Source organism: Triturus cristatus, chromosome 7, assembly GCF_964204655.1.
Source record: "Triturus cristatus chromosome 7, aTriCri1.1, whole genome shotgun sequence".
In the NCBI taxonomy this organism is placed as follows: domain Eukaryota; kingdom Metazoa; phylum Chordata; class Amphibia; order Caudata; family Salamandridae; genus Triturus; species Triturus cristatus.
The window spans coordinates 1,358,454,796-1,358,476,770 of NC_140590.1; the positions used below are offsets into that span (position 1 = coordinate 1,358,454,796).

The 21,975-nt window shown below is 43.1% G+C and overlaps 1 protein-coding gene across 1 annotated transcript in view; it reads left to right on the forward strand.

The window, feature by feature from the left end:
* Positions 1-21,975, forward strand: part of LOC146812057 (arf-GAP with SH3 domain, ANK repeat and PH domain-containing protein 1-like) — a 1,117,518-nt gene that overhangs the window by 373,495 nt on the left and 722,048 nt on the right. The window contains exon 4 of the mRNA XM_085619062.1: positions 15,376-15,450. Within this exon, the coding sequence (XP_085475188.1) occupies positions 15,376-15,450 (75 nt within the window). The remainder of the gene's footprint in view (positions 1-15,375; positions 15,451-21,975) is intronic.

Sequence of the window (21,975 nt, forward strand, 5' to 3'; positions counted from 1 at the left end):
TGTTAATTGAGGGATTGCTGTTCCTGGTGGAATCCGTCGATGTCATTATGGTGGGTGTTTGGCGACGGAGAGTAATGATAGGGGTAGTGTGATTGTAGTGAGTGATGGTGGATGTCCATGAGTTGAAGAGTGGGTCTTCAGGGCAGGGGATAGGATCGGTTCCATGTTATAAGTCAGGGTGGAGGGGGAAAAGGGATATTGGGTTTGACGGTTCAGTTGAGTTAACGAGGAGAGTAGAGTAGGGAAGTGGCGGTCAAAAGTGGTGTGAGCTGCGGGTCGGTGGCCTGTATGAGAATGGTTCCAGTTCTGTAGATGGAGATAGTGAGTTCCCCTTTGAAGGAAGGGGAGATGGTTGTGGAGATTTTTTCGCCATAAGGAATGATTACTGACTTGGCGACTTCAAGTGTTTTTCCACTTAGTCAGGCGATTAGTGTAAAAGATGAAGTTCGTTTTTGTGTTGCTGTTGGTCGCTGTGTTGTAGTTATCCACTATTAAGTGTTTACGGGTGCTGTTTTAGAGTACTATGTTTGAAGTTCTTTTTAGCATTACTGGTCATTTTGTTGGGGTAGTTAATGGACCAGGAGCTGGGTCCGTAACGCACAAGTTCAGAGTTCCGTATGGTGTTAGGTGGACGCATAGTTGGTGGAGGGGAGATCGGTATAAGAGTGAAGGGAGGAGAGCTTCCTTCCTTGAAGGTCAAACTGATTAGCAGTCAGGAGCAGCCAATTTTAGACAATCATATACATGACATAGGCGGAAGGCGATACTTTCAACTGTTGATCCGAATAGAACGAGATCAGGGCAATAGAAGCGCCAGGCGCGATCCTTTAAAAAGCCCAGTCGCAATCAGGAACAGCGAAACTTTCAGCTGTTAAGTCGTTTCAGATTAGAGCGAGATCAGGGCAATAGAAGCGCCAGGTGCAATCCGATAGAAAGCCCGGTCGCAATCAGGAATCGAGCGGCAGACTGTGGTGGAAGTTTTAGACATATATATGCAGTATATACAATAAACTCTAACGAAATCAGGGGTCCCCCAAGCATGCTCTTACAGTAAGCCCAAAAGCATTAAGGAGTCAATCAGCAGACCGGAGAGTCCAGTTTAGTTAGATTTGTACAAAGTTATATGGTACGCCCATAGGTTCTGCAATAGCTCTCTTGGCAATTGCGAGAGACCATTTTAGGCAGTTCAAACTTTGTCATTGGTTAGAAGATAATGTGCAGGCTCATGTAATCGGCCAGCTGCGGGCACTTACCCGCCAGGGAGATCAAGCCTGCGAATAATCGGTGATGGGAACGTGCGCTTCGTCAAGACCCTCCGCGTTCAGGAGCGGGCAGTGTGCCCGGGCACAGAACAGGCCGGAGACAATGTAGCACAGGCTTTCATAGCGTCTGCTGTAGACGTGGGCAGGAAGGCTCTGAGTGATTAGCGGGCCGAGAATGTAAGCGACCATCCGCATGTAAAGTAGCAGCAACAGTGGGTTGTTGGGAGACAAACGCACAGAGCGTAGTCTCGTGTGAGATCCAGCCGGTATATACTGTCCACAGTATAGCACAGTATGGCGGGCGAGCAGGCTCCGAATTCACTGGAGCCAGATTAGATGTACTATGGGTCCGTTACAGGGCTTAGTTCTAGGCACCACCAGGCCGGAGGGGCTCGAACCTGGCCCACGGGCAGGAGAGGCTTTAGGTTGTGCGGCAGGCAGTTTATGGTGCTGAGCTGCGGGATCGCTCCGGAGGCTAGTTCCAGGCGCCACCAGGCCGGAGGGGCTCGATCCTGGCCCATGGGCAGGAGAGGCTCTGGGTTGTACGGGAGGCAGGCTCCGACTAACCGGAGTCAGTTGATGGTGAAGAACTGCGGGACCGCTCCTGGGGGACTGGTTCTTGGTGCAACCAGGCCGGAGGGGCTCAATCCTGGCCCAAGGGCAGGAGAGGCTTTGGGTTGTACGGTGGGCAGGCTCCGACTCACCGGAGTCAGTTGATGCAATGCCTCCTCCGCTGCGCCAAAGCCTCACAAGGACCCCGAGCATATTACGAGTTGGAAATGTGGTACTCGTAATATGGTCGGTGGTCCTTAGGTCGTTCCCATGGCGGTGCCTTGAAAACAGGCACCGCAATGGGAACAGCCAAAAAAGTTCCAGCATGGCATGGACGTTGATGGCCATGCTGTGCTAGAACTGGGGGCAATGCAGACAGAGGGGCACATGTTGTGCCCCCCTGAATGTATCCTCATGGTGTGGGGGCTTTGTGTCTTGCACCGTCAGCTTTTTCATGGCTCTGCCATGAAAAGGCTGGCGATGCAAAAACTCAAGCTATGCTGAGCGGGACTGAGCCAGTCCCTGCTCAGCATAATGCGTTGTGGCGCTCTTGCGCACCGCAAGGAAACAACTGTTCCCTGGCACAGCAGGTGGTCCACTGCCGATACGACTTTGTAAGTTGTAATTAGCACAACGGTGGACCGACACTCCTGCGCCACCGCAAGTCTGGTGGTCGCAAGACCGTCAGACTCGTAATCAGGCCCTACTACTTTTTTGGGCATAATAGATAGGGCTTAAGTTATTTTTTCTTAAATTGAGGTTTTAATAACATCAGCTTGTAATGTTATTCTAGGAGCACCTTGGGAGACCGGCAATAGTTCGTTCTAGTTTCCACAACCTCATTTTGAACTTTCCTATTCTGTCAGAGGTTCTTTCCAAGGCAGTAAGTTCTGACCCTTACACTAGGCTTCCTTTTTTGTTTACAGCAATAGCTTTATCTAAGAAGATAGCAGACCTACAGCCTACAACTCTGGCAAACATTTTTGTTTGGACTTGTTCAGACCCTTCTCAAATTGTGGTGTCCATGAGCTTTTATTGTCTGTACGAAGCTCCAAATACAGATATGTTAAGATCACTTCCAATACTTGGTTGTTGTCTTGGCAGGTTAATTTTGAAGGGAAGGCAAACACATCCAGCTCTAGATTACATTAATTTAGTGTATGGTTAAGTTCTCTGCTGGGTGCCGCTTCATTGGATGCACCTAGCACATAACATGACCATGTGCAACTGTCAAGGGAAAATGCGCTCTCTTAGGACAAAGTGCAAACTCATGAACTTGCGACTTTGCGGGGCGGATCCTATCTGTGAGAGACAGAAGTGATTTTTGAAAAACACTTTTCTGGTTTTCACTGAAAGCTGGCACAGCCTCAATTTCAAGATGGGGACACTGATCTGCCGCAGGAGGATGCAGTGTGTGACTGCACCCACATCTGAGGGATTTTGGATGAGCTCTGGGATTTTGCTTCAGCCTCTCAAAAGGTGTTATTGGGAGGGAGAGTGTGCATTGACCGTGGTACCTCCTTTGTAACTCACACTAAGTGCACCTCCCTACAGCTTGTATATCCTTGCATCAACATATATAAAACAATGGGGGTGCATGGGCTAACACATTCCTCATTTGCTTGGAGACAAACCCCCCATTCAAATGATGAAGTGCTCCCATGTGGCTCCACTAGAGCAAAATGTGTGTGGGCGAGGTCAGTATTACCGAAGGATCTGCACAAATGCGTGCAACCCCTTCGGTGATACCAGAGTGCCCTGTGGTCACAAACAAATAGGCCCAAGCACCTCATAATGAAGGCACTTAAAAGGTAAACAAAGCAAGGCAATAACCTACACAACATAACTTGAAAATAACATTCCATGGTAGTAAGTTACAAAAATGCCTAATAATTAAACTACCTGCTAAGTGAGATGGAAAGGGTACGTTACCAGTAATAGGAACATACATCTTGCACAAGTGCTCTTGCAATATCCGGAAAATGAGGCTTCAGTGGCCTACATAAATGGGACTGTGCAGTAGAGCATACCCCTGAAGGGCAAGATGTGACTCAGTTGTATCTGTGATGGAAGACATGGTTGCAAGTGCCTAGTCCGAGGGAGGTGTTGATTTTTGACAGGGTTGATGACTGATAGTGCCTTCTTGATCGGATGGGCATTTTTACACAGTTGGGTCTGCGGGGTGACAATCATGAAGAGTTTTTGAGACGCCTTCTATTAATTACTGCTTGAATAGAAATGGAGGTGATGTGGTGCAAGGTAGGAGGAGTCAAAGAAGGCAGGTGAAACTGATTCCTGCATGTAAGTACAGACCCACCTCAAATTGCATTCTTCCTCAAAATGCCTCCTCCTCACGCAGCCCCTCCCTGCCCCCCACCACAACTCAAATATGGAAGGTGGTCTGATTCACTTAATAAAAGGTGAATATCTACTGAAAGTGCAGGAGAAACCCAGCACAATCTCAATTTGGTGATCCTGTGGAGGTCATTTTAAGTTTTCATTTTACTTCTATGTTGTTTAGAAATGGTTGTAATTTGTTGTTGGAAATTTGAGGAGGGGTGGGGAAATACCAGACTAGAACTTTGAAGTAACTTAGAACCAACCAGGACTTGCAGCACAGTGAGATCCGACCACACAGCACTACCCAACCATGTATAAATTGCATTTAATGCACTAAAACTGATAAACTTCACATATGAAGTTAGAAGCCTCAATATTCTGACTACATGATTAAGTGTCCTATAGGCGCTACATGGCTTGGTGACAGATATTTGTTTCCTACAAGGTCCACAATTCCTCTTAATAGATCAACATAAACTTTGCTTACAACATTAACTTAGACAATATCATGCCTCAGCACCATCCAAAATAGCAGGGTTGGCCACTCAGTTAAGATTCAGACATAAATTTGTTGAACAAAGCATGAAATCAGATAAAGCAGTGTGGTGCATAGTGTTGGATGGAGAATGGGTATGACAGGATTTTTTTATTTTTATAAAGCGCTCAGCTACTCCAAAAGGTAGGAGAAACATTCACCTTAGAGGCGAATATACTATTGTAAACTGGGACAGGAAGGATTCAGGTGGCAAACCATACAATAAATCGTTTAGTTCTCCTCAAATCCAACACAGATAGGAGACCTTAACTTGGTAATTTGCTCTGCTCTAGACCAGTCACAGCCGAGGCCGAGAGGGCATCTGAATTCCCGGCAGAAGAGAAAACCCAGCTTGGAAATTTAGGTGTGGGAGATGCATGGCTGTCCTGACACTGATTGTTGCAAACTTTTTGTCACAACTGATGGAAGCGTTGGGGGATATTTGTCAGCTTACCTATCCACACCAACCCCTATACAATATTCGGAAGCAGAAATCTAATGATGGGCCCATAAGCCATTATCATATAATTAGCAATATCAAAGGTCCTCCGATAAATCTTGGGTAGAGCTAAAATGGATCAAATAATGAAAGCCGGAATGCTATTTCTCCATGAGGACCTGCAATGAAGAAATATGCTAAACATAGGTCATTATAAACATGTCCAAAAATGACTTGGTAACTCAGTAATAAAGACAAACACTATTCTTTTCTATTAGCTTTTCTTGTTATTTCATAATATGAATGGTCAAGCACAAATTCAAATTAGAATGTCATAATTCGATTCATAGAATGCAAAGTAGATTCACAATAATCATCACAGATCATTTGCGAAAATATCAGAATATCAAGAATAGAGGAGTGAGAGAGAAAAACATCAGTGAAACAATAATTCACTTACGAAATGAAAAACTAATGCACAGCGTGCAATTAGTCTGAAAGGCAAACTCAATGACCGTTAGAGTATAGCAAAGGCAGCATCACCAGCCGATGATGTGCAAAGTCTCTAGGAAAGTCTCTTAGGAACTGCAGGTTCTGCCAGCCAGAGAATCGGGAACCAGCACAGCATGCAGCATTCCATGAAACGCAGGACAGGTCACCAAACTTGTGAACGAGCCAAGGAACACTTTCCCACAGGAATCTTTATAGTACACTACTTCTTTTCTTCCAATAAATTGTTGCACTCTCTCTCATCAGCAAGCCTCTCTAGTGGTTATTTTCGATGGTGTGACAATCTACTGACAGTGACTTTACTACTAGTTTCTAAACACTCTTTGTCTAAATATTGTACAACGTCCAAAAGAGGAAGAGGAAGTAAACCTAGTTGCAAATGTATACTAAATCTAGCAATAGTTGCATTTATGTTATCTACAACCCTCGCCTAGACAGGAAAGAACTTGCAAAGACTTTTAGAAACAGGCTAAATATTTAAACTCTAAGCAAGCATTTGCAACATTTGAAGGACAGGAGCATGGAAAGCACACCTCCTAACAATTCTGAGGCCTACATTATTTTTGCAAAACAGAGAATAATTTCTAAAACCTACACTACTTTCATGAAGAATAAAAGCTGTTTCTTTGTCGTTTATTTTTCTGCAGTTAGGAAGACAGAATAACATTGTTATCATTATTCTCATATAAATCAAACTATCGGGCCTTGTGCACATTTCATATGTTGCACACTCTTCCATGTTATTGTTAATATTCCTGCACAAATTTAGTAAAAAGCATGCAATTGAGTAGATTTCATCGAGCAGATTTTATTTACAAGAATCGTGCTCCATCACTACTGAACTATGCGTCAAATTTGCAATATAGAGTACTTCCTCCTTGATCAGTGCTTACTGCATCAGGTGGGGAATGTTCTCCAGGGCCCTGAGACTCTCTCCTACTGAGGTCCAATCATGATGATCATGGATTGGCAATCTTGAGAGCCTATCTGACATGGGGGAATGTGGAGTTTAAAAAAACTCTTTTTTTTAAATATTGCGTCACCCACGAGATTAGAGAGAAGATCTGGGAGTACTTCAACCTCAATAACACAGGCAAAGCAAGGAGAGAGAAAGTCTGGGATACTCTGAAGGCAGTTATCACAGGTGAATTTATAATGTAAGCAGGGAGAGTCAAGCAGTAAAAATCATTAATGATGGGAAAAGTGACCAGTGAAGTCACTGACCTTGAAACAAACAAGAGATCAATCCATCTAGGAAAATGTGGCGAAAAATAACATTGGTAAGGAGAAAATGAATGTCAACTATATCGCAGCTAAAATGGGCGCACAGTATCACGAAGGGGGCAGTAAAGTGGGCACTCTTCTGGCAAACAAATTGTACGCTGCCCAGGTATGTGGATATTTCAGGAGATTGGAGATGAAAAGGGGAATGTGCAAACAAGTGAGGATGGCAAGATCCAACCCTTTCACACATGCTATCAAACAGTGTACTCAATATCCCCCATTGATCCTGTGGCTAAATCCACCCACTTAGAGTACGTGGCACTCCCCAAACTACCTGCCTCTGAAACTGAGTTTTTGGCTATCCTAAAACCAAAACAGAGCAATAAAAGGCCTAAAGCCAGGCAACGCTGGACCAGACTCCTTTACTTTTAGAAGCAATTGACATCCCAACTGCGTTTGATACTGGTCGAGGTATGCAATAGCCTAGCTCCTGTAATTATGCGGCAAAGAAGGACCAAATTAGGCTACAGGTTCACTATAATATGTGGCAGGAAAAGGAAAATTATGTGAGCTAAAGCGGCACATTTTGTGCTAGTATTACTTCATGATGTTATTATTTCACGTTAACAATGTTGGGGCAAAGGTTTCACCTCCTTAGTACCAGTTTAACATGTACAGTTGTTAGCAACTGAAAGACAACCAGTCAACCTTTGGATAGTTCCATCCACTGCCCAACAACACAGGTTTCTTCAATATTAGTAACTTTTGTTCCACTTGCTCTAGAAACATTTTTTTTTTTATCTTCAGATTATGCAGCCGATGATGAATTAAGTGGCAAATGTGGCAAATACATAATTGTGGTAATAGCTTGGTTACAGTCAAGAAATCACTTACACTTTGGCAGAGGTGGCAATTTCACAAATAGCAAAGGGAGGGAAGGAGTCCAAACAATGCTCCTCATACAACCTTATTTCTTGGTTAAACATTGATGTTAAAATATTCACCAACATTTTGGTACATTTGCGAGCTATGCCTTTTCTAAAACGCCCTGACCAGAGCCTGTCGACCAGTGATAACACTAAAAAGCCTTTCCATTTGTTCAATATTACAAAAAAAGTGAAACTAAGCGGCGTTCCTCTTGTTCTTAGATTCAGAAATAGAGTTTGGCAGGATAGGCTGATGAATGATGAAAAACACGTTTGAGATGGCCCATTCCAGATAATGAGGAGATCATCTATGAAACGTGTCCAGCTTATTATCCGTTTTGTGTATTTTCCATTTTTGATGTTCCAAGCAATCTTTCTCCCACCACCCCATTACCAAACAAGCGTAACTGGGGCTGAAGGAAAAACCCATGGCTGCTCCGTTTCGCTGGCGATATAACTCATCCCCAAAGACGAAGACATTGTTTGTTAAGCATACCGTTATCATGTCCATCCACATACCATTATGTTCTTTATAATGAATATTTCCTTCTTGTAAAAAATGATGGCATGCATTTAGACCCTGGATATTGTCAATATTCGTATATAGTGCAACCACATCCATCGTAATTAAACAAAAGGTGCTTTGCCAAGATATGCCTTGTAAAATTCTAAGGAGATCTGTTGTGTCCTTAATATACGATTTTAGGTCTGCCACATATGGGATCAAAAAATAATCAATGAAATTTGCCATTGGTTCCTAAAGTGAGCCCTTCGCTGACAAAATTGGCCTTTCTGGTGGTTCTTTTTGTTTTTTGTGTAATTTTTGCACTATATACGAATATTGACAATATCCAGGGTCTAAATGCATGCCATCATTTTTTACAAGAAAGAAATATTCATTATAAAGAACATAATGGTATGCTGATGGACATGATAACGTTATGCTTAACAAACAATGTCTTTGTCTTTGGGGATGAGTTATATCGCCAGCGAAACGGAGCAGCCATGGGTTTTTCCTTCAGCCCCAGTTACGCTTGTTTGGTAATGGGGTGGTGGGAGAAAGAGATTGCTTGGAACATCAAAAATGAAAAATACACAAAACGGATAATAAGCTGAACCCCTTTCATAGATGATCTCCTCATTATCTGGAATGGGAATAAGGAAGACTTTCAGGAATACTTTGAAATTTTAAATACGAGTACACCTAATTTAAGATTTACACATTACTTTAGCAGATAAAAAGTAATCTTCCTGGATGTAGAAATCTTTGTGAAAAACAACTGCCTGGAAACTACTCTACATCGAAAAAGCACGGCGACTAATGCACCCTGGAGGCCACTAGTTTTCATCAGCCATCCTTTATATCTAGCATACCTTATGGAGAGTTCCTCCGCCTGCGGAGAATTTGCAGTGAGGAAGAGGAATGGAAAAAACATAGTGCACGAACAATTAATAGATTTCAAGACAGAAAATATAGTAAAAACACAGTAAATAAATGTTGGAATAGAGCAAACGAAAGGACAAGAAAGGAGTGCCTAATACCATCTTGAAATAAAGGGCAAACCACTGAGGAACCCATAAGACAAATTACGGATTATAGCCAAGAATCCAAAGAAATAGCTAACATAATAAAGAAGAACTGGAAAATTCTACAGTTATATGGAACGATTGGCGAAAGAATGGGTCCCCACCCAATAATAACGTATCGTAGGGCAAAAAATCTGAAAGACCGACTGGTGCATAGTCATTTTAAAGCCAAGACACAAAAGGAGACATGGCTAAACATGAAGGGTTTCATCAAGTGTTACAATTGCAAAGTTTGTGAAATTGCGAAAAAAGTAACGGAAGTCAACATGGCCAATAACAAAATATGGCAAATTAGAGACCTAATAACGTGTAAAAGCCAATACACGGTGTACGTGATTGAGTGCCCATGCATGCTAAAGTATGTGGGCAGTACTATCTGTGAGTTGAAAAAACGAATATTGGAGCATGTACGAGCCATAAAAAACAGAGACGGAAACAATGCAGTGGCCAAGCATATGGAGATGCATCACAATGCCAACTGGAAATCTTTGAAATTTTATGGAATCGAGACTGTCCCAGCTAACACACGAGGCGGAAATCGGGAGAAGATTCTACGACAAAAGGAGTCCCGGCATATCTTGAACCTTAGAACTGATCCCATTTGGTTTGAATCAGTCAGAGGAACTTTATATACATCTATAACAGAATAACAAGCTTCCCATAATCATAATCCGCAATACTCCAGGTTAAGGTAATCAGTAGAGAGCGTATAAATTTGGAAGTAACGGCATAATTTTGAACCCACTGGAGGGGGTAAAACATACAGACATGGATTTCAGAAAGCACGGAGTGCGAGGGCGTGTCTAAATATGCCCACTGGAGGGCAAAAAGAGAGAAACATATACAAGGGAAAGGAAAAGGGTAAAATGACCCTCTGAGTCTCACGGAAGCCGTTCCTTTTAAACACCAGTGAAGCACTAAATAAAGCGATACAAGCAAATGTAATTAAGTATGAACGCGAACTTTTGATTGAACCAATGTATAATACGCCTTGAAATTGATGACACATAAAATAGACTGACTATTCATAAATTCAGTTTTTATGAAAGGTTTGGCAAAACAAACACTTTTGTTCAATTAAATGTATAAAATAATTAACTGAGAACTACAGAAACTACAACCCCCACAAATCAACGGGTTAGTCCTGTGAGGGAACAGGAAATGATGTCATAGTGTTTCCTTTTCTGGCAGGCCTTTTTAAATGTCAAGAATCATGTGACCAAACGACCGTGATCAAGGTATACGATGATACCGAAACGCGTTGGTTAATGGTTAAATCTGCTTGTGGCTGTCAAGAGAAGAATAAATTAAGATTTGAAGAAAGTTGCTGGAGTGCGACCTTTTACTTCCACAGGGGAGTGTTTTGTGCATATATATATATATATTTGAACCTATCTTACCACTACTTACCTTAGTTAGACCAATAATGTGTGGTAATGGCATGCAAGGGAAAAGTATATGCGTGCTAAAGAAATGCAAGGTAAAAAATGCTTGGAAAGGCATGCAATGTTTTTACCTGCGTACAACCTAGTCTATCGATTGTAGGGATGCATTGATGATCTTGATTGGTTATTGTTAGTGGAATTTTAGTGGTTCCTCCACCTAAACCAAGAACCCCTTCAAGGGAACCACTCAGTCACACATTCATGCTTTGCTTCGGTATCAAGATGAGTTCATACTAGCATTGCAATTTGAAAATACTTCTGCTCTGATGTAGCTGTAGTCATTGTTAGGTCTGATCTGACGTTTTGCTCTCTGCAACAATATTGTAATTCTATAAAAATTAAAAAAACATACCTACTTGTACATACACTGAGGGACTTGATATCCACCTTCGTCAGCCATTGGTCTGCAATGTCAATCAAGTTCTGCTTCATCCCACAACAACAATCCTTGTGGGGCAATGTGTCAGCCCACTTGAGCCATTAATTCTACTCCCCTGCGTTTGATGGCATTTTGTCTGATCACATGTGCCTATCTGCTTGAAAATAAGTCCACTTCAGTATATTGGCTGGTTGTCAAGCCCTTTACTTACTTTCTTTGAGTCCTTTACTTTCGCTTTTCCCTCTTTCTCCTTGTTTATTTGTTTTGCTTTACCTTTTTTATTTTTGATGCCATCTGCACCTTCCCTAGACACTGATACTCACTTGCTGTCTCCTTCATATACAGTATACCACATCTCACATTGTCTCTACTTATGAACTGGGTGATGAGCTTGTAATGAGATTGTTCGTAGACAATCACTGTTTAACCGGTTCAAGATGGCTACCATATTTGGATGCAATTTGCCAGCCATCTTTGAATGGTAAAACAAGGATGTACTATGCATTTTAACACTCCAAGATGAGCTCCTGGCCCTCTCCTATGTCATTAAAACCCCATCACCTTCAAATTTAATCTCTAGGATTAAAACATTACGCAAGCAAATAGGTCTCTGCTAATTTCAAAACCTAGGCAAGCCCGGCAAAGAGATCTAGGGCAGGTTATTGGCGACAAAGAATGGCAATATTGTTGTGAAATGCCAAAAAAGGTATTGATGAATGGTAGGCACCGCCTCATACACTTCAAATTCATTAACAGAACATACTACACTCCAGAGCATTTGCACAGATATGGTTTGCGAGAAACAGCCGTGTTGCAATGAGGTGGAGCAGGGGCCCGATCCCCACCATTAAGGAATGGACAAAAGACATGGTTTATTGCAACATGCAGTCGGACGCATATGATGAACTTCTTCCGCTGCAATCTAGGGCAAAGACTTACAGGCGTGTTTTCCAGCAGTACTTGGTTGGTAAGCAAACAGGTGAACCTGAAGGTGTGGATGATAGCAATGAACATCAGTTTCATAATATGAACACGAATGGTTGATATCCTCTAATTGATTCCGGACTAACAGGATTGTTACCCTGGCGTGCCGGGTAGAATCTACCAGTGATATATGCATCACAGTGTCTTGTTTTATATTCCTTAAAGAGCTCTCATGTTAGTGTGCGTGGCCTCTCTTACTACCCACTTGCCCTACATCTATTGCTTTATGGTCTATTACATAACTGTATTGTGTTCTTAAAATCAATAAAGAAAATAAAAAAAGAAAATTAAAAAAAACACTGAAGATGCCTGCCCAGTGATATGTTTACCTAGTGTCAATCTTGGAATGGTAATTGCCTTCAGCTTCATTGTTTTATCATTGTGAGATGGCTGACAGTTTGTTTCTAAATGGTGTAACTATCTTGGAGCGATAAAACAATGATACACTAAAAAAAATACCAACATGAAGGGCTGCCTTTTGCAATATTTATATTTTGACTCTTTTTTTTTTTTTTTCGTGCAAGCTGCAAGGAATGGGTGCTGCTCATCATATCCGCCCCAATTTAATGGCTTTTTGACCATCTGTTTTTTACCTTTTTACTTTGGGTGAGCCTCAAAACCAGTGACTCACTCGCGGTAAACTTATGGTAACTGGACTGCACATGTTTACCGCCAGTGTCTGCCTTTAAGGTAAGGCTGCTGCAACGTAGCAGGAGTAAGGGGCACTTGGCTGGTTACACATGAACACGTGCACATACATGTGTACACGTGTAAGGGCTTCATATGGGAGACACAGGCAGCCTAGTGCAGAGGGGACTCTGCAGGATTAGATATGGACCTGGGGTAGGCCTTTCAATGTTAGTGTACACTAATATGGAAAGTCAGTCTGATTTACTGTTTTGTCTGTAGTGACACTTTATTAAACAACAATGAGGAAGGCTTCCTTAGAGTGCAGCTTCGCTTCCCTTTGGCCTACAGAGACGTATCAAATTAGGGTGTAACCTGTGTGGGGAAATCAATTCTGTAAGTTCCAAAAAGATTTCTGTACAGCTTATGGATCAACGAGGAATATCATCTTTCTCTGGCTCAGCTCAGGATTAGAGCCCAGGCTTTTTGTCACCTTGCTGTGCTAAGTTATGTACATTTCTCTTCTGCGGCAGGAACAAAAGCATCCCCACACAAAGAGCGCAATTAACAGTACATGCCTCAGCTCCTGAAGAGGGAAGGGATGGGCCTGCCCAAGACCACTGAACATAGTGGGAGCCCAGACCTCTGACCTCCGAAGCTAACACAGTAGGGAGGCCCCCATTGAAGATTTGGTGTGATAGGCACTGGCAGTGATGCCAGCGAGGGGCAGAGCTGAATCCACCAGAGCAGATTTGGCAAGTGACTCTTGGATGACACCACTTTGAAATGTCCCAGTAGGCTGTGCAGGAGGGTTGAGTCAGGGGCAGAGAGCTGATGTGGCTCGCCAGGATATGCCGGAAGTGCCTCACTGCTAGAACGTACTGCCCTTATTTAAAAGGCCTTGCACAAGGGAGGGGGGGGGAGATCTCTCTTGGTTGTGTCTTTCTTCTGGACACTGGGATTGGAGATAGCAGCCATGGATATTTGGAAGGAAGAACCCCCTTATGCCATCTGGACTAAAGACTCTAACTTTAGTTGACTCCAGAAACAGTGGGGCTCTCCCCAGGACCAGGGAAGCTGGTCTTCTTACAACCCCTAAGGACTAGCTGAGGAAAAGACTGGGCTTCTGCGCCAAGGAAGAGAGAAGCCCAGAGGAAACCAACTACAAAGGCTGGTGCAGAGAGCAAGTGGAACAAGCTCCCTTAAAAGTCTACAGGCTAGGAGGCCTAAGGACAGTGCTCTAGGTGTCTAGGGTTCACCACCCAGAACACAATGAGCCCAAAACTGAGCAAAATAACCCAACTGGGCCCATGTTATGAGCAGGCAAAGAATTTGACCTTTGACCCCCACCCACCCACCCAGTGAGGCCCGGAGAGGGTGGGACTCTGCTGCCCAAGTATTTCCAACCCCCAGGAGTGGACCAGGGGTCATCACAGGAAAATCGATAATTTTTACATGCCGGGAGGAGGTGTGCGTGGGGCCCCTCACCAGCTTCCTGAGGGCCTGGGGATCCCAACACCCTGGGCGGTTTTATTTATTAGGGACCCCGGACCCCAACTCTGCACCCTTGGCTCTAAGAAGAAGGAAGGCAGGAGCACCATCGTGCTCTTGCGAGGAAAAAGGTGGAGCCTTGGATCCCAACTCTGGGCCCGGCATTTTCCTGACAGAGGGAGCATCTATGCCACAGATGACGCGGCCAATTAAATGCTATTTCATACTCTCCTTATGCAAGGGGGACACTGGTGTGGGTCAGAGCTGGGATACTTTTTGAACTTATACAATCACCGATTGATAAGAAGGGGTGTTATGTTCTGGTGAAGGGCTGCTCAGCTCTCCTATCCTGAGAGAGTCAAGCGCTACAATGGGGTGTTTGGTCCTTAGTGGAAGGGGAATGTAGACACATTACTTGTGCAGGCCATGCAACTAATAGCCGGTTTCTTTAAACATGCCTTTCATGTTTAGACAGCAGGATTGTTTTCATTTTTTTTACTTTTATTGTTTTGTCTGCCTTATGCTTGCATAAAAAATACAAAATAGCACAACAAATAACAAAGGTGCTAAGGCCAGACCTTGACAAGACCTTGGGGCATTCTTAATGATTGTTATATTTGGAATATATTGTTTTTCCATTGTTTTTTGAGTGCTCAAAGAATTTAATTTTGTATTCTGTTGTGTAGGTTTGTGTAGTTTATTAACCTTTTCCAGATGGCTAGCTATTCACTTATGAACTGCTCTCTTGTTCAAGACAATGGCAATGATTTGCCATTATTTTAAAAATGTACAAATATTTAAAATAATGGAAAAATAAACTGTGGATTTGAGGCAGTTTCTTAAGAGTTTTGGGTGTTTTTTTTTTTTTAGGGAAATCCCTCATTTTGTTTCTTAGCATTGCTGATGTCCCTTGGGATGAGTGTTACGCTTTATAAATAAAATAAAATAAATAAATAGTACTCAGAAACCGTTTTCCTTCAAGTGTGCCTTAATTTGTGTTTGGGTGGGAGATGAGAGGGGTAAAGAAACTAGCAAGTGCTGTGTTCTTTCTTTAACATAAATATTCTGTTTCAGTTACAGAGCATGTATCACAACATTAATTTCTTCTTGGACTCCTTGGTGAAGGGAGATTTGAAAGAAGTAAAAGGGGTGAGTGTTTCCCAATTCAAATGCTTTTGTCTAAGTCCTAGATGATATTGTATAGTCTTGTGTTTAAGAATATGTACACTACAGTGCTGTCACCCAGATTGTTTTACCTCCATCTGTAACAGTTCCATCTACCTGTCCTTCGAATGACCATGCGGAAAAGGTGGATTTCTTTCTCTGTCTCAATTTTCTTTTCAGAAATGGAAGGTTGAATAGCAAGATTTGAACTTTTGAGGCCACAGATTGAAGGAACATTTTCTTTCTGCAGCACGTGCATAGGCCCACTACATTATCCTATCAATTTAGGTCCTAAGGAGTAACAGCAGCACTATAATCAGGGCTACTGGAATTATGCAATAGCAATTAGCAGCAGAAAATGTGACCTGTGAACCATTCACTGTGTGGTGACACATTGCTATGTTTTTAGTAACCCTGGGCATAGGACTACGCTACGCTTGCGTAGTTTGCGCAACTACGCGCTACACAAATTGCACGTAGCACAGTGCAAAAACGTGTAGCGTAGCGGGCATTTTTTGCTTGCTCGTGATCCTCAACGTCAAGTTGGCGACCGCGAGCGAGCAATATAACATCCCGGCAAGACTTTTTCCTTGTTCGCGAGCAGCAACATCAAGTTGCCGATCGCGAGGGTGGAAAATAAACCTCCCGGCGAGATTCTCAACGCGGGGAGGTCAGGTTTCTCATTACGAGTGGTCGCGTATGCTGGCGACCGCTCGCGATGAGAAACTACTAGTCCGCGTTGAGAAAGCTGCAGCGCGAGTACAAATCTACTCGAGCGGCAGAAAACGACCGCTTGCACTGTGCAAGATGAGGTTTGTAATGATTGCACAGTACGGACATGCATCTGGCACTGTGCAATCAGTGCGAACAGCATTTTGCACTATGTAGCTCGCGTAGTACGAAGTGCACTTCACGTAGCTACGCGTAGCGCTACTACGCAAACTACGCCCAGGGTTAGTTTTTAGTAGCTTTTGATCTATTTTAAATAGCTTTTTATTAAAATCTGCAGTTGCAGAATCGCATAATTCCATTGACCCTGACTATAATACATTCCTGTCTATGCATGTGACAGAATGACACAATTTAGTGAGAGAGAATAAATCTACAATCCCCAAAGTGGGGTGTCTATGCTTTAAGTTCCTTCTGATCACGGTAGAAGGCTCTGCCTTCGGTGAGCACCTCAGAAGACTGAGAGTAAGCAGGCAGCAGCAGCACATATTGCCAGTGCTGCCATGGGATTGTTGCCTGTGCTTTTCTATGTATAATGGGCACTTGCACCTCACCTTCTCATTGTGTCCCTGTGTTGAATTAGTAAAACTTGACAGAAGTCCTTTCTCTTACAAAGAGTCAAGAAATTTCCTTTGGCAATATATTTTTGCTTAATATAGTGCCACTGGTGTTTTCCGCATAATTATGAATTTTCCACATTTCTTAAATAATCCATCATCTGCCACATCATTTTCACATTTTAACAAAACAAATTGTTCCTCGCTTAAACTGGTACTTAGTTGTAACCTATGTCAGGACAGTGTTAAAGTGTAAAATAATGAAGTAATACTTTTAAAATATATACCACATTTCACCTCGTAATTTGTCTTTTCTTGCTGCATAATATTATCAACCCTGATGCATAATTTGGTTTTCCCCAGCTGTATATTTCCATTGGCCCTGGCCATTTGTTAGAAATAGTGCCACTGCATAAAACAAACCACTACTAAGCTATATATCCTGATGGTATGCAAAATTTCACTTGCATTTCCTGCAATGGCGAATTCCCTCACCCTGTTTCTGCAATAAAACTGTTCTTTTCTCTTCGCTACTGTGGGATGGGAGCCTGCGGTCTCGATATAGTGGGGGGGTGTCGGGTACCCCTTCTGTTTTTCAAAGACACACTAACAGCAATCATCTATGTGACCTCACCCCTCTACCCTGGCACTTGAGGTACTCCAAGGCATTGGTGTTATGCATGAAGGGTACCCAATTAGGTATTGATAGTAAGAACACAGGCCTGTGTGATTGAGTCATTAAGAAAAAGAACAAAATATGGCTTTCAGCTTGTGAATGGGTATTTGGTGGACCACTGGGCTATTTTGGGAGGGCCTGGCCCACCTGGCCCCCGCTCCAGAGCCGTGCAGAAGCTACACAAAGGGCCAGTCTGATTGACAAGTTCACCTGAATTGACAGTGATAACTACTCTGAGCTCAGCTGGATATTCAAGGTTGGGGCTGCTGGTCTTCCTGTTGGGACAACAGTGTCAGATTGTGTCAGAAAGGCCTGCCTGAGGCTCATATAAAAAGTATGTGACTTTGAAAGGGATCAAATAGGCTCAGATCACAATTCCTGTGTATTCTCTATTTGATTGGTGAAAGCTCCTCTTTTGTATTGCCAGACTTCTGTATCATTTTTTGTTGTGGGCCCAGGGCCTGCTTTAAACTGGATTGTAGTGTTAGATGTGGAAGGACACTAGTCATTTCCATCGCACACTCCCATAAACCCCCACAGTTATCGAAGCCCAAGTTTAATGTAGTTGATGACTTTGGTCATCTTGGAATTGCCCTGACGCATTGCATTTTGCACCTGATTGCAGTAAGGCAAACAGGAACTAGTGAATAAATAGGTAGGCCCAGGCCTGGGAACTTTTATCCCGTTGGTTAGGTAGTGCCCAGGAGTCACCCCCATCCTCAACTAGTGCCAATCATAAATGTTATAACCCAATGCACACTCCTCAGAACACTGTCTGAGCCTGGGAAAGATCAGAAGAGTACTGGATCTGCCGTCTGTCACCTCAGAGGAGCCCCTGGGGACTGGGCCTGCTCCCTCTTGCACCCAGGACAAAGAAGTGGACTTCAAGGAGTCAGTTGGTTGACCTCCTGGGTGGCTACAGGGATACAGAAACCTTCAAGAGTCCTTTTCTTTTAAGGGCCCAGCTGACCAATGGCGACTGGAAGTGAACTCAAATTTGCCGTTGGTCTCTTCCGGACACCCTGAGAGACTATAAATGTCTTCTCCTAAGGTCCTGTAGGCCTTTTATGTGTACTCCTGTGGTTGTTTGGACACCAGAAGAATTGTGAAACTATTGAAAACGTTTCCTCAAGAGATATAGAGCTTCAGCGGGACCTGCCGGGAAGAGTATTCAACCAGCAGTTCCACAGCATCGGATTGAATTTCAGCTTTGTCTGATGCGGAGAGCTCTACACCCCTGAGATCCCATTCTGAGTTGGGAGTAAGAAAATGTTCAGCAAGAAATCTCAGAGTTTTTTTCTTCCAAAAAAGTGACGGCGTCCCTTTCCAAACTGGGACTTATGAATGTTTTGGAACTTTTTGACTTACGGACTTTTGCCAGGATCGATCCACTTGGTGTATCTGACATGCGCTCTATCACGGTCAGCCTCAAATTGCATCCGGTCTGTTGCAACCAATAGCAACCATTGGCGCTTTGTGGTGCTATTTTCACATGAAAGTTTAAAAACTCCTAACTTCAGGCTCCCTTTACTGGATTTTTGTTGTTTTGGTGTCACTTTGTTTATTTCATTTTACTCTGTTTTTCTAATTCACTTTGTGATTTTTATTGCTTGGTGTTTTGACTTTATTAGTGTTTTGGTATTGCATAAATACTTTACACATTGCCCTAAGTTGAGCCTGTCTACTCTGTGCCATAACTACCAGGCAGCTGAGCTCAGGTTAATTTAGTGACTGAGGGACCACCCAGAAAGAAATGTTGTTATTCCTTGCGGTGGGCAGTCGCCCACCCCAAACAATAATCCACATTCTTATAGATAGCAAGCACTATAAAAAAAAAACTTTTGATGTCCTATCATCAATATACAATTTCTTAGCTGTTATGTGTTACTTAACTGAAAAAACAACACACTTATTTAAGCTTAAAAAAAATGATGTTCTGGAGGCATTTCAAAATGTAAAGTCCGTAACTCACAAATACCACTTAATGATATTGGCTATAGATTAACTCACAGTTGTGAAAGCAGTGGTATCCTTTCATGAGGAGTCCCGAAAAGCCCACTGTAACATTCCCAACTGTGGTTCTAATGGGTAAAAAGCATGAGCAAACGATTGTAGACTCTTGACAAAGGAGAAAGGTGATGGAGTGTAGAGATGAGACAAGGAAGTTGACTAGAAGGCAGTGTGAGGATAGAAAAAATGAGAGTAAGAAAAAGAAAAGGAAGGATAAGACAAAAGAATGGTGAGGAAACAGGTGGATGAAACAAGATTAAAGGAGTGATTCAAAGGGAAAAGAAGAAATATCATGACAGAGAGGGTTGATAAACCTATAGGGTAGGCAGTAGGGAGTGATGAGCATCATAAAGTAGTGAAGGTGAACAGATGGTGGGATGGGTAAACATGTACTTAGTCATGGGAGATGAGAGTTGAGTAGGGAGAAAGGTATGAAGAAGGATGAAAGGCGGAGGTTGGCACTAATGGGAATGATTCGAAAGGAAGGTGGCCACATTGGAGGGTCATGAGCAAATTATAAGTGGTGGGGGAGGGGCAGGGAAAGTGAAGATACTGGTGGATGGTGGTAAAACAAGAGGGAGGGTTGATTGAAGGACAGGGAGTGTGGCGGGTAATGAGGTGGTGATGTGAATAGGCGAGACTGGGGGAAGACAGGTGACCTGGAAAGAAGAGGGAGTATTTAGGACAGTTCAATTTTGAGGCACTCACATGAGCTGTATGTTTCTTCTTTGTTTCGCTTACGAAAATTTCTGCTCAAAAGACTGACAGCAAAATAGTGATTGAGAAACTAGCCACCAAATTACAAGTCCAGTCATCAATCTTGGAAGATGTACTCTTGGCACAGTGGGCATATGGAAGTAGAAACAGGCCCACATATGATGAGTGGTTTGATTTTGTTGCTGAGGTTGCGCCTAGCTTTGGTTGCTCTTCCACCCATCTCGCTTATTTAGAGTGAACGTACAGCAGTGGATACTATCCACAACTATAACATTTTGCACAGCTTCTTAAAATGTTTTTAGAATATGCACGGCCACAGGTCTTTGTAGACCTTGTGTGTGCTCATGAGTATGCTCCATACAATCCAGGCCATAGCACTGCCACTGTTCAAAATGTGGAGAGCTACTAGTGATGAACAGATACAGGATGACAGAAGAGGCAGCCTTATTACGCACATGTGTCCACCCACGCAAACACATGCACACTCATTCCTTTATATATGCAAAATCATTACCCCATTGGCAGCGGCAGTTAAGGTGATGAAGGTTAAGGTGACTGAAGAGGGTTCGGTGGAGAGTCCAGAGTGAGATGGAGAGAGGGGAAGGTGAAGGTGAAGCAGAGAGACTGGAAGGTAATAGGGAGTAGGCTTAGGCAGGTGAGAGTATAGTAAGAAAAAAAGGAGGATGGTGAGGGGGAGAGAAGGTGAGCCTGAAAGACAGAGGAAGGGTAAGCAAAAGAGTGTGCCCAAAAGAGAAGGGTGAGGTGGAGTTAGGAGGGTGAGGTAGAGCAAGAGGAAGTTGATGCACAGTGAGAGGACTGTGAGGTTAGGAAAGAGTTAAGAGGGCAAGGCGGAACGAGTGGAGGGTGAAGTTGGGAGAGAAAGAGAAGGGCATAGCGGGGAAACAGACAGATAAGGTGGAGAGAGAGGAGGATGAGATGAAGAGACTGAAGTGCGAGGAAGTAGAGTGTGAGGTGATCAGCAGAGCAGGGTGAAGTGGAGAGAAAGGAGGGCGAAGTCAGGAGAAAGGAGGTTGAGACGGAGAAAAAGGAGGGTGACGTGGAAAGAGCAAAATAGATCAAGTCCATAGGTACAGACTTCTAGAAATACACAGTTATTACACAGTTAAAACTAGTAGATAGAAACTGACAGTATGCAGGGCATGCTGCTCCCACCAACACAAGACCATCCAGCATTCCCAGACCCATCTCTCAGATGAATGGGAAGCTCTAGACAACCCCACTCATCTATATGGCCCACTCATTCTTCTTCATGGCCCTCCCAGATCACAAATTCTGGAACAGAGCCTAAGACATCAGCCTCTAAACCAACATATGGATCCTGACCCCAAATGTGACTATGTTTGTTGGTAAAATTGATATATTCCACGCTTTGGAGTATGCTATTACACCCACTGTGGGGGTGTGCCTTCTTCCCTGTCGTACAGCTACTATTTAACATTGCAGGATTCTTAAACTTCAAGAATTGTGCTAAAGTGATCAACTTTCTATAGTCCGTCAGATTTAATGTCCAGGTTAAAATTTTGGATTGTGAACCAAACTGTCATCAAAGTGCTATTTTTAATTTCTTGAGTTATTTCTTGAAGCCAAGAATTTTCTTCAAAGCACACAGAAGGAGGCTGGCTTAGTCTACATATCAACACAAAATGATGATGGATGGAATGCTGAACATTGTCAAACAAACACCCTCAGTCTCAGTTCTGGGTTAAATCCATTGTTTTTTTTTTGCTCACCATTACGCCCCAGTTTGGACCCAGCCATATGCAAATCAGTTTCAACCCTGCTCTCCATGGTAACAGTCCA